We start from the raw sequence: 13,523 nt of genomic DNA, 5'->3' as shown, positions 1-13,523 counted from the left end.
GTAAAGGCAATGCGAGATAAAGGCTACATGGGAATAGTAATCCGTGGTAAACGTTGTTTCCCATAACGCACGCCTAGTGGGATTTTTGTCCTGTTTACAGGGATTTTTATCTGGTTTGTGGTTCCAAACCAAAGTCGGATGTTTTTCGATCACTTTAATATATGTCTGTGTCAGGAAAGCCGAGGCCTCCGTCTGCTGTAGTTTTAAGTTAGAAATTGGGTCTCAAGTTGGCAGAGGTATGTACGCTGTCCAAGTAGGGACCACAGTCCCAGTCAGGATAAGTCAGTTACACACCATAGATTAACCTTTGCTCACCCTCTGGTAGCTTGGCACAGAGTAGGCAGGCTTAACTAAGGAGGCAATGTGTAAAGTATTTGTGCAACACAACACACAGTACCACAATGAAAACACCACAGAGGGATTCCACACCAAGTTATAAAATTAGATATGATTTTTATAAATCAAACGAGACCAAAACCCAGTGAGCAGAATTTGAGATATTCATTTTTAAAGATTAGAAATAAAAATAGCGCTTAGATATAATAAACGTCTATGGGGGTTATCTGATCATCCTGGTGTTTTGATTCCAAAATATTTCTCCTAATGCAATACATATCTGCTTTGTCTGTGATCTGTTTCAGTATAACACACCTAAGTGGTGCGAGTTGCATCGAAGATGTTTGTTCTTGATGTGCTCCATTGTGTTTCATCATACTCCTATTTCATCAGTAGTGACATTGGTGATGTGGAATAGCGGTCAAATGCGCTGCCCTTTGATTTTACATTAAACAGAAAATTAACATGGGTTTCTGATTATATGTAGTACAATAGATTCTTAAATTCTGTGAAGTATTAAAATAACAGATGTTGGTGCAGGTTTTGTTTTGCTTTATGTCGAATACGTACTTCATGTCAGATATTTAGTCCTTTGTGTATAAAACACACATTTCCTGTGATAAAAATGAAAGCCACGTCTTTAGCTGTTATATCGTTTCTCAGTTAATTCTTTTAACAACTGCCTAAAAGCATTAAGTACATGAAACGCGATTTCAGTATGCAGTTTTAAAACAAGTTATGATTGTGTTTAAAAATTTACCTTTTAAAAAAAATAATGTTTAAGTGTTTCATATCACAAATGTAATCTTTTTGTGCATTGCAGCATGTGAGCCATGACACCAGAAAGTTTCGATTTGCCCTCCCTTCTAGAGAACATGTGTTGGGTCTCCCAGTTGGTATGTTTATACATTAGAATATTTAAATTTGCAGCATTTTTATGTCCTGCTTGACAATATATTTTGTTTTAGAATTTAACATCTTATTCTTATGCTTATTCAGCTAAATAACCTGTTAAGTAGTGAATGTCTGCCAAATGTTAGTACTTGTTGTAAGCTTAACTCCTTTTTAGTGCAACCCATCAGGAGCTGTGTTGCTAGCAGCTCAGCCCTTTCTTATTATGGCCTCCATGTCGATCTCTGGTGGAATCCCTAGTTCGAACATATACCACACTCATCACAAGAGAATGACACTGTCGTGTGACACGGACAAGAGACAAAGGAAGACAGAACACAACAGTAATTAAAGTAAACAATCTTGTGTATTGTAACCATTGTAGTGAACAGAGCAATTATTGCCTTCCCTCACTTGGATTAATGCAGGGCACCGGTACACTTACAGAACATATGGGTCACCTCTGCCTGGTGCTTCCAGAAAGACCTTGATCTCATCACCTAGTTAACAGTTGTTTCACTGACAAAACTGAGAAAGGAAGAATTGCGCCCATTATGATTATCCAGTGGGGTCTGTGCCAAAACACTACTGTAGGAAGCTAGCTCTGTATATGCTATACCAAAGTAAGGTATAGTGTGCACAGAGTCCAGGAATCCCCACAGGTATAACAGAGGATAAAGTAGATAATACCTTTTTTTTTTTTTTGGTTTTAAACTCGACCTTTATTGACATCAGTGAGGTGACACAGCCTGGTGCCTACATCCCTTCGGGCCTTCACAGCAATATACGACATTCCATGCATAAGGTAGTGGGGGGATGCATACACAGCAAGAGGCCTACAACCCAAAGGGCCGGCTGCGTTAGGTAATCAAATAAAGCAAACAGTAGTCAATTTAGGTCTCTTAAAAGGTGACAGGAAACAAGATCCCTTCTAATACAGAATCCCTGCAAGGTCAGCAGTCACGTTAGCCACATCTCCATACAATATCTTAGTCCGGTTACCACTCAGGTCACAGGCAATTAAATGTGGCCAAGGATTCACACCCCCTCTGTCCCGCCCTCCGTCCCAGTGCCCCACCCTAGAATCTTATGTGCCCACACCCGAAAAAAACTGCGGCCTCTACAAGCACCTCCCTGCCCCCTCTCTCACCCCACTCCCGCTCCGGACTCAGTTCTGTCCCCTCATTGTCAGAATGTTCCAGAAGATATGCTCTGAGAGGGCCCTAAATATCCTTGGGGCGCGAGGAAGGTGGCATAAGGTCAGCATAAATATTCCTGGCAGTATACAAGGTCACTAAGCCACTCTTTAAATTTGGGAGCCCGACCGCATCCCCAATGACAGGCTATACGCCTTTTTGCCATCAAAAGAGCTAGAGAGGTGAACTTTCGGACCTTAGCGGGAATTTGCTCTGTATAGCCCAGTAAAACGGTAAGGGGATCATCAAGCACATGTATTGCAGTCATTTCTCCCAGCGCTTGTAATACCTCCCTCCAGTACTCCCGAACAACCGGGCAGTCCCCTGTCAGGTGTCCAGAGTCAGCCCCAGCAGTCCCGCATCTCTCGCAGCGGTCCGTGTCACACAAGCGTAGCCGGTGTAACCTAGCTGGCGTATAATATAAACGATGCACGTATTTATAGTGTATCAAACGTAACATGCTATTTGCAGAAATGACCCCTGTTTGGCGACAGCAAAAGGTCCATTGCTCCTTCGAAATGGGAGAGCCCAACTCCTCCTCCCACTTCCCTTTAGCCAGAGCAGGGCCTCTTCCCCATTCTCTTTGATTGGAACTATATAAACGCGACACCACGTGCTCAGGGGGGTCCTGTTGCAATAAAGTGTGTAAAGGGACCATGACGGGGGCTTCAGACGGAAAGTCCTGGGTTAGTGATCGTATTTCCTGCCTAAGGCACACATAGTAAAAGCACTCTAAAGGAGTAGGGGTTCAGGTGTCAAAAAACTCCTCACTCTTTTTAAACTTCCCATTTTTATATAATTGGCCCTAGGTCAGAAAGGACAGTGTCCGCTACATGCGACGGCCCCCACCTTCCGTAGCGACCGGTATACCCTGCCTCCCCTGCAAGGGCACTATAGGCGAGTAAAGAAGGGGGAACTGAAGTGTACGCGCTAGATCGCGCCAGGCACTGGTCGTGTATTGGACCCTGGTGGCCGCCAGGTGTCTGGGCCCTGCGGTCGTGCTAAGAAATGCTGTGCACGGCATGGGCGCCATTTACCCACTCTCAACAGCCAGATGAGGCATATATGGGGGGGGGACCAGTATGCGGCAAAGTGCGCTTGAGCGCAAGCAAAGTATAGGTCCATATCCAGGACCTCAAACCCACCATCTTCAAAGGACTGAGTCAATATCCCCCAGGCCAATCTGGGCTGTTTACCCCGCCCATGTTAGTCGGATCAGTTGCGTCTTAATGCATTTAAAGAAGAACCGGCTCGGAGTGTAGGTGATATTAGTAAAAAGATAAAGGAGTTTTGGTAAAATGATCGTCTTGATCAATGACACTCTAGCCGACATGGAAAGAGGCTTCGAGACCCATCCATCCACCTTGTCCGTGATGGTGTCGAGCTTGTGACTGTAATTGGAACGCATCAGTTCGTCCCGGCAGCGAGAGATTCGGATACCCAGGTAGGTAATGGTGTCTCTGCGCCATTTCAGCGGAAAGTCGGTCCGGTTTGCAAAGGCACTGCAGGCTTGGGGACGAATGTCTTCTGGCTGCGACCACCACTTCAAGAAGTACGTTGGGGGTTTGTTAGGCACCGTCGGTTTAGCCACCCAAGGCAGTGAGGGGGTCTGGTGCCTTTTGGTGTTGGATCTCCTTACCAGCTGGAGGCTTGAGGCGCAGTTCAGGGGTTGCCGGATCTCGGGTCAGGATCGCCGGGGGGGAACCTCCTCGTGGAGCTCGGGCCTTGGATGGCGGGTGCAGAGTGATGCAGATTCGTGGTATCCGTGCCAGAGGTTGCAGATGAACAAATCCGGTGTTCACTGGAGACAAAGTCTTTGTGGTTGAAGGCTGGCAGGTTCTCCAGGGTTTTCGAGGTTGCTGGCTGCGGGACACACCGTGATTTTGCAGGAGCAGGTTAGAGGTGGAGACGGGCCTGTAGGGCTGGTCCCTTGTCAGTGGGCGTCTTCCTCTTGTTATCTTGTTCGCTTCGGCATGGCTGTTCGATCCTTTGTCTTTTCTTGATGCAGGTTCTTGTCTGAAGCAATGTTCAGGGGTGCCCTTAAATACTAGATTTAGGGGTGTTACAGGGAGGTAAAAAGTTGGGGACCAATGAGTCCCTTCCCTGGGGTGGGCACACCCTCCAGTGGGAGTGGGGCATGAGCCTGTCCATGGTTGGCTGAGTCCCCCCCATCTGCAAGATGGCGGGGACTGAGAGTTGTGCTTCACCTCGCCTCCCCCATTTGAGGGGTGGAGTTGGCAGAGGTGGGCACACCTCGCTATCTCACTTGTTTTTCCCTCTGGTTCTCCCACCCAAAGTGGGGGTCAGAACCAGTGGGGACCTGATTGCTGAAGGCAGTAAGTGGCCTGGGAAAGCTCACGAAGGTGGTAAGCCTTTGAAGCTTTTCCTTCGTGAACCCTGCCCATCCTGGGAGAGGAGGCTTGGTACCTTCTCCCAGGATGTGCATTGTTTCAGGCCCCAGAGAGAAGCAGGGTCTCGGCCCAGGGGTCCAGAAACATGTCTGGTGGTGGCAGCTGAAAGCAGCCACCCAGCCTGGACACTAGTGGTAGGTTTAGTTTTCAGGGGGCATCTCTTAAGATGCCCTCTGTTTGCATTTTTCATTAAATCTCACACTGGCATCAGTGTGGGTTTAATGTGCTGAAAAGTTTGATACCAAACTTCTCAGTTATCAGTGTTGCCATTATGGTGCTGGGTAGCAACTCCCAGCACCATATACTCTTAATGGCAGCATTCCACTTACAATGTCTAAGAATGGACTTAGACACTGTAGGGGTACAGGGCTCCCACACCTGTACCCTCACCACTGGTATAGGGCACCTAGATAGAGGGGTGACTGACCTATGCCAGGGCAGTTGGTTGTAGGAATGGTACACAGAGATGTGTGCCATGTCGACTCTTCACTTTGTTCTGCACCAAAACACGCAGCCTGCAAAGGCAGTGTGTGTGTATAAAGGTACAGGGCCTCTACGGGTGGTACAGTAAGTGCTGCAGCCCTTAAAGGTCTTCCCTGGTCACAGTGCCCTTGGTACCTGTGGTACCAGTTACCAGGGGCTGACCAGTGACTAGAGATGCCATTCTGTTTAGTTTTGGGGAAAGAACACAGGCCCTGGGAACCTGATTGGCAGGGACTCAGGGAACATCAAGTCAAAGTGCATCAGTTGTCTGGCAAAAAGTGGGGGGGTTACTACAACGGAAACCCCCTTTCCTATACCGTGCCTTGAAAAAAGTAAAAAACAGAGGAATCCATATATAATCAAACATAGGGGATAGAGTAAGAGTTCAAGGAAAGTGATGCACTCCCATGTAGTGCTGAATGTACATTAAAAATATAGGGCCAGTTATACTAAATTTAAGAATTGCGATTTTCAAATTGTGATTTTTCCCAAATCACAGTTTGGAAACTGCAGTTCCTAATGTATTCATTAATTATTTTTAAAATAGTAATTCCTAGAGTGTTAATGAGATAGGTCGCAATTTATTGCCCACTAGGAATTTCAACATTCACGGGGATGGTAGCATGTAGACCACCAGGTGTCGTTGGAGCAGCATGTTTGGGATTGCTTTTTAATAAAGAAAATTTAAAGAAAAACGGAATGCTTTAAAAAAAGTAATGAAACTTTGAAGTTTCATTTTTTTATGAGTAGGCAGTTGTCTGTGGGACCAATGCCTGCTCCTAAATTTTTTTCTTTTAATTCTCAAAGGGGAAGGGCATCCCAAAGGACCCCTTTGAGCATTGGGGTAAAATGTTAATGTTCTGCGACCGTAATTTGGTTGCAGAACATTAAGTACATGTCAATGCGAATCGGTATTTGGAAGGAACTCCCTAAACCCGCTGCTTCCAAATACTGAATCACAAACCCGAATTGCGGTTGTGTAACTTGTTACTGATTGACTATTTGACTTTTGTACATCAAAAAAAGCATTTTTGAGCTCAGATATCCAGATTCTGCGAATCGGGATGTTTTTGACCTCAGAAAGGCTTCGTATATCTGGCCCATAGTACCCTTACATGAGCAACCAAAGGATACAGCTCATGAAGTCAAAACATTTGTGAAATCAAAATGCTCCAGGGTTGGTTAAGCACAAGAACAGGAGGGCCAGACATTAAATCGGGAGCAGGTAGTGGACCCAAAGCTTGCTCTCTTTGTATTGGAAACAGTAGGTCTCTTTGTCAATTCGTTAGCCGAGACTTGCAATCGTTAACAAACTGTCTTTATCTCCATATCTCTTTTTCAGCGCTTTCAGACTGGCTTTACTGACATTCTCAGTTCTCTTAAAAGAATGTGGATGATTTGTTCACTGAGAACACCCCTGCAATGCTTTTATTAGAACAAGTAGAGGGACTCTTCGATTATGCTTGTAGACAGCATCTATTTCTCTTAGGTTTCTTTTGAACTGAGAAAGCTATGTACTAACCCAGAACATCTTCGCTTTTTCTTTCTGGCCTGTCATGCATATGCAAACTTATGGGGTCTTGGAACTTAGTCACACCCACATGTGTTGGAACTGAACTAGATCATGTAAGAGAAGATCTCTTTTAAATATGATTTCACCTAAAACTGTTTAGAGTCGCCTGTAGAAGACAGAAGTGTGACGATTCTTATTTTCTGGAACATTTTGAGGATAACAAAACATTGCTTTAAATGTTAATGGAAAATTACCTCCTTTATTTTGCCTGGGGTGCAATTGAACCATGGGAAACCAGGTGTACAGCTTGTGTGAGGTTCAAGCTTAAGATACTTTAGCTGGAAAAGCAAATACATGGGGCTATCTGTGCCGTGTAGTCATATAGACAATCTGCCTCAGTCAGTGCTCAAACCTAAAACTTACATTGATTAGAGTTAAGTCAGTACCAATGACATAGCTGTCTGACCAGATGGTTGTTCCGATTGAAAATACTCTGAAAGTAATTGTCTGTAGCGACAGTAAAGAAAGTCATCCCAAAGCATGGTAGCACTTTGACGTCTCCAAGAACGTGCTACCTTCAGAGAACTCACTGAAGTGATAACTGAAATCCTTAAAGGAACAGTGGTTTGACTGAAATTTGTGCCAGGAATGCGTAGGTAATAGCAAAGATTTTGATCTTGAATCGATCTTGCATTATATGTGTTAAAATGTGTATAGGTTACAAAAGACAGTAGCATTCCACACTGATATGAATGGCGATGAGTCAGTCCTTTTTAGGTCTCGCGACCTGCGTTGCACTGCGAAAGCAATGCTTCGCAGCGCGAGGCATTTTGTAATCGAAAAACGGGGGTTGAGCACTGACCTAGGAATCGCACACCCTCGTGCATGTGCGATTCCTTTTGTGCTACCCCATTGGCTTTTGCGTGCGTCTTTTTATAAAAGACTACACGCAATTGGCCATAGGCGGTCGCGTTGCTCCGCCCACGGCCTATTGGTGTCTATTACGCACTTGGTGCGCGTAATAGACACCAATAGGCCGTCACGTGGTTTCTATTAGCGTGCCCACACACGGGCGCGGTAATAGAAACACATGGCTTGCAGTGGCGCGCGCTCGCGCTTTTTCTTTATTTTTGAATTTCCTGTTGTGTTTCACTTTGCTCCCGCCCTCCTCCAGTTTTCGCGCGAAAAGCCGTTCACTGTTCCGAAGGAGAAACAAGTGTTCATCTACCCCTTGTGCAAATTCAGCGCACCCCAGAGACAAAGGGAACGAAAAGACGGTAAGTGAGTGGCGCTGTGAGGAATATAGTCAAAGTTCTTGGTACCATGCTTTATTTCCGTACGAAATAACTCGTTTGGCAGTGAAGGAAAGACACCCATTAAGGAATCTTATTTGCATTCCTGTGGCCGTCTGACCAGAAACCGAGTCTCCACTGCGCACGCTCTCATAGTCCAGTCTCGTGCATTTGAAAGCCAGATCTTAATGTTAAACTAGGGAAAATGACTTGATTTCCGTAAGTAATGGAGACGATCATTAGGTGACAGTTGGAACCCATCGGCATTAAGTTAGAAAGCAAAACGGGATGAAATTAGAGCCCTAAATCCAAACAGGACGTGAAGACAGGGATTCGGGGCTGCTTCATATGCAAATATAGCTGGACGTAAATACTTGAGAACATTTAACATGGATCTAAGTTGAGTTTGTTTCTCCATCGTAACTTTTACTCTTGTAAGTTAATATTTTCAGAATTACGGGGGTGCTTGCATTGGTAGACGAGGCTGTTTACCACGCTGTCTTGTTCTTTCTTCTCCCAGAAGTCCGGAACTTTCACATGTATTTTCACTTCCGAGAAACCTCTTTGTGTTAGCTGAGAGTCCGGTGTTTTTTAATGATGACACAAGAGAGCTTAAAAAGAACAAACTACATTGCTTTCCTCACACTAAAAAGAGATATTAACATTGCTTTTCTTGTTGCAAACAACAATTAAGAATGCCCACTCTTTCATCCATTCAAAAAAACAGTGTAGAGCCTCTGTTGAGCCTTTCACCTGCTCCGCCTCACACCTATCCTGCCTCCGGCCAGGTGCAGGCGCGATGTCACTGGGCGTTGGGATGTTCAGCACTGGAACAATGAAGGGACAAAATGTCATCTCTGCGCCACACTGGCAGTTCTAATTGAACGAGGGATGTAAATATCATTGCTGAGTGGTAGGAGTCAGATTTGGCACAACGGGGGCTAAGAACACCATTGGTGTGGGAAACGTGGTCCATTTGATGGTTAGAGAAGGGTATTATCGCGAAAGGTTGTTTAATTAACCAATCGCGGGATGTAATGATAGTTTGTGCTTGTGCTGCGTTACGACCATGAGGCACCAGGGCGCTGAAATTACGAAGGCAATGAAACGGGATTATTTTAATGCGTGTCTATAAAAAGAGAATATTTTCTGTACCTCACACGTGCCATCAGTATTCGTCTGGTGCTTTGATGCTTTGGAGAATGATGTCATTACCTTGTATCGGAAGAGTAGTCTGTTGAATAGGAGAAAGACTTAGGTGATCGTTTTCAGTTGACACCACAGTTTAACAAGCATTTGCAATGCAATAGGTCTCGCAGTTACCAGAGTTTAAGCTAATGGCATTGTAAAGGACATTGCCTTTTATTTATGTTTTTAAAACGAAAACAAAAATAAAAGACATTATTTGCTAAGTCAATAGCTCAAACTCGCATAAATGCGAGACCTATTGCATTGCAAATGCTTCTTCTCAATTGTGGTTAAACTTTACTTCAGATTAATGAGTGTTGGACACAGTGAATCATGGCTGCTACATGCAGTGAGTCAGCAACACAACAGAAGCACTATTGGAGGTTTTAATTCTGCTCAGTCTTTCAAGCTCATGTCGAAGCTGCTCTCTATTCCGAGCAAAAATGAGAGAGAGAGGGGAAGGAACAGCAGGACACAACTGTCTCCCCTAAGCACCAATAACAAAAAAAAATGAGCTCAATACAATCTCAAAAGACCAGCATCCTGTTGAGGAAAACCCATTAGATTTTCTTAAAGAACCCCTACTCACCAACTTAGTTGGTGTCCTGCTTCACCATCGGGTTCGCATTGCCAGGATCCCATTCAGGGCCAAAGTAAGTAGGTAACCGAGCAGGCGGAAGGCCTTGACAAAAGTGTGGCTACTGGCATCGCCTACCGCCGAGATCCATGTTACAATAAATTATTGTAACTCAAATAGTCTCATTGTAGGTGGAAATCGTAAGTTATAAAGTCACCCTCACTTACTCACACCTTAGGGTGTGTGTGTACACGACACCTGCTTAGGGTCACGTACGCACACCTCAGGGTGGTAGTGTACACAACACCTGCTTAGGGTCGCATTCAGCCTTGGGAGCACTGGTCCTGAAGAAAGCCTCCTGATAGAGAATTGATTGGCTTAAACATGTAGACCATTTCACCTTCTTGGGATGTGTGAGATCATTTTTTCTCTTTCAGATCCCACCTTGAGTTTAATTGTGCCCCAGGAACTCTCTATTAAAATTATCGTGATTTGACTCCATATCCTGGAGGTAGTTGTAAGGTTCAAACTCTCCTAAATTCACCTGTTCACCTAGGAGACACTCTGCCCCCTAGGTAGAAACCCAATGATCGAGCATGGCACCTACTATGTTGGCAGTTGAATGTTCTTTAAAAAACGTAATGTGCTACCCTCTAGGAAGACATCTCTGTTGTCCAACGGGATGCTGGTCTTTTGAGATTGCATTGAACTTGTTCTTTTTGTTTGTTATAAGCTGCTCTCTACCATGCAAGTTTTGGCATCACCATATATCTTCAGATTGGATAGCCCACAACAAGACATTGTTGCCTGAGAGAGGTAGTTTCCCAGTGTTTGTGCATGTGGATATAGCCCTTGCATTTGTGTTACAAAAGAGTAATGTTTTCAAAAGTATTGAACTTAAGAGCCAGTCTGGCAGCTGATTGTAGCACTGGTCCCAGGAAAGCCATGGTGGATTTAGATAATTACTCAGAAACTGAGTATCCATAACTGATATGGTGAATAGCCCATTCTTGTGCATATATTGAAAGGAATTCAGGTTCATGAACTGAATGAAGAGTACCCTTTAGGGGTATAACCAGTATCTGAAAATAAATGTGCATTATCCATTGGAAATTTACTCCAGATATTGTATAGCCACTGCAATGTGAGCTGTAATATCGTTAATGGCCAGTTCACACATGAGCCAAAGGAAATTGAGTAATAATTAACCGCATGCGCGCTGCGGCGATTTTCGTCATCAGCGTGCGAGCGGCGCGTCATCAGCGCCGAAGGGGTTAAAAGGCAAACTAAGCATTATTAGTGCATCTGAGTCTTTTCTGTTTACTGATGTACATGAATGCCAATCCCATCCACTTATTCTCCTATTGACTCCTTATTAAGGTTAAAAAGCAACTGAGTGTAGATAATTCCTCAGCGCACTGATATTGCACACCGAAGCGCATAGACACCTGTACAGGCTCTGACATTGCCACCCTGCATATATTAAGTCAGAAAGGAGGAGCACCAAAGCAAGATCATTGAATACATGAGTTTTCAAGTGACTGCCAGATTTTCAGAGAATTATGTTGGACTTTCCTGGGAACGGAAGGCCACATAAGACGCCAGAGAAATAGAATTGGCAAGAGGGATTACCAAATTGTAATGGTTCCCTTAATCATGGGAAGCTTGTTGGTTAAAGATGAAAATTAGCTAATTAAATAGCAGACTCCTCATGCAAAGCCTTACATGAAGCATTTCCCAGTTTAATTCAAATAGCCTAAAGATGATTCACCAGATATATAAATGATTGTTTGCAACAAAAGTGCATTACTGACCTATAATATGTTTGCGCTGAGGGAATAAAGAGAGTAGCAGCTGCGGTCTGTGCAGGTAACAGCAGTGGGGCGGTGGGGCCAGGTAAGGGGGGATTTCAAGGGACGATACAGAGGGAAAATTAGTTATCTAATTTTCCCTCTGCATCATCTTCAATCACCTTTTTCCTGGCCCCACTGCTGTTACCTGCACGGACCGCAGCTGGTGGGCAGCTAATAAAAATTATTTTGTTGGAGAAAGTGGGTGCTCGAGGATTTAAGGCTTTCCAGGCGAATTTCTGCCTCACATCTAGATGAAATATAAGTCATGCATAGCAGGGGAGAAGTCGTTTCTATGGAGTACAGCCCTTTCCACTGTCCATCTCTGCCTACCATTAACAGCACATGTGGACATTTTCCCTTCAAACTAGTGTTAGTCCTAATCAAGTAAAGGCTTACCCATGTCCAATCCCACCCTTCTCTTGTTATGCGCATATGGTTTCAGGGAGGTTGGTTTCAGTGAGGTCTTGTTAGGTCGAGCCTAAGGGCAGCGCGCATGCGCTGCTCGCTCTACGAGGCATGCTGTACTGTAGTATGCTATTGAAGCCCCTCCCACTCTCTGCCCATATTTGTCATTGGTTTATGTCATTGCCCTTCGTAAAATCTGCCTTCTGATTCGTACATAGGCTTGTTAGTCACTCCTTAGTACCGCCTTGTCTTCGTTTGTAACCTCTCATGAGGACTGGCCCTTTTTCTTCAGTTGTTACACGGTACGCTTGATAAGTTGGTGGGCACTATTTTCTCTAATGCTCTTCCCCTATTCCACTCATTGCATCGGAGCACCCGCCCACTTTGTTTTCAATTGTAATTTATTCTATTCATATTACAGCGCGGTCCGCTTTATAGCAGCTGTGTTTTTTAAATTATTTAATCTACAGTGCGGTCCACATTCACTTTAGCGGCTGCGCCTATTTAATTATCTTTTCCATCGTTAAAACACCAATAAAGATAGAAAAAATTAAAAAATTATGGCAACGATATTGGATTTAGAGGTATGGGCCCGGGGATTGTTCAATGCAAAACTAGTTGGCCTTTATTCCAGTGGCCTTAACACCAGTTTGTAGCCCCACTCTCCCATTTTTCCAGTTTATCCTAACAAGGGAAGGTGAGCACTTTCCTGAGTATGGATAGTGCAAACAAATTTAGCGTGCAACAATGAAACACAATTTCAAAATGTAATGGTTCTCGTTTTAGGCATCTGGTGTGATCGAAAGTTAGTTATAGTAGTCCGTTTATATCAAATCCGCGTGTGAGCTGGATGCCGTCCAGTGCACATGAGGATTCAATAGCAGAGCAGGTGTCGGAGTGGGCAACCGGCTGCAACAAAACAGTTGATGATTTCTGCAGTTGTACGCAAAACACGAAAGGAAACGTTTGATAAACGGACTACTATAACTGTAACTTTCGATCACACCAGATGCCTATAACGAGAACCATTACATGGTGACAATTTAAGATTATTTCACACCTGGACAGGGACTGTCGCTTACAAGGCGGTACAAACGATTAACTGATCTTTGCACTTAGAGACAGTAGTACTTTGATATCCTTCAGAACAGAATTTCAACCGAAGCAGAGGACCCAATATACAGGAGTTTAGCCCTGAACAAGTCATGGTTTACTGCAATGAGACGCAACGAAACACGTGTTGGCTAAGGCTATGAAAAACCGTATACAAGAAGAACATTAAACTGAAACATAAAACTAAGCAGTGGATTGTTGTTACCACTATACTGTCATCAATTTGGCTTTAAACAGCAGGCGCGTGCAGGCGATGGTTGTGTTT

The 13,523-nt window shown here is 44.3% G+C and overlaps 1 protein-coding gene across 1 annotated transcript in view; it reads left to right on the top strand.

Annotated features, from left to right (window-relative positions):
• Window positions 1-13,523, top strand: part of LOC144814933 (NADH-cytochrome b5 reductase 3-like) — a 229,288-nt gene that overhangs the window by 89,253 nt on the left and 126,512 nt on the right. The window contains exon 3 of the mRNA XM_078674147.1: window positions 1,160-1,232. Coding sequence (XP_078530273.1) covers window positions 1,160-1,232 — 73 coding nt within the window. The remainder of the gene's footprint in view (window positions 1-1,159; window positions 1,233-13,523) is intronic.

This window comes from Lissotriton helveticus, chromosome 1_1 (genome assembly GCF_964261635.1).
Source record: "Lissotriton helveticus chromosome 1_1, aLisHel1.1, whole genome shotgun sequence".
Lineage (NCBI taxonomy): Eukaryota > Metazoa > Chordata > Amphibia > Caudata > Salamandridae > Lissotriton > Lissotriton helveticus.
The sequence above is the reverse complement of the archived record's forward strand: the minus strand, read 5'-3'. Positions and strand labels throughout refer to the sequence as shown.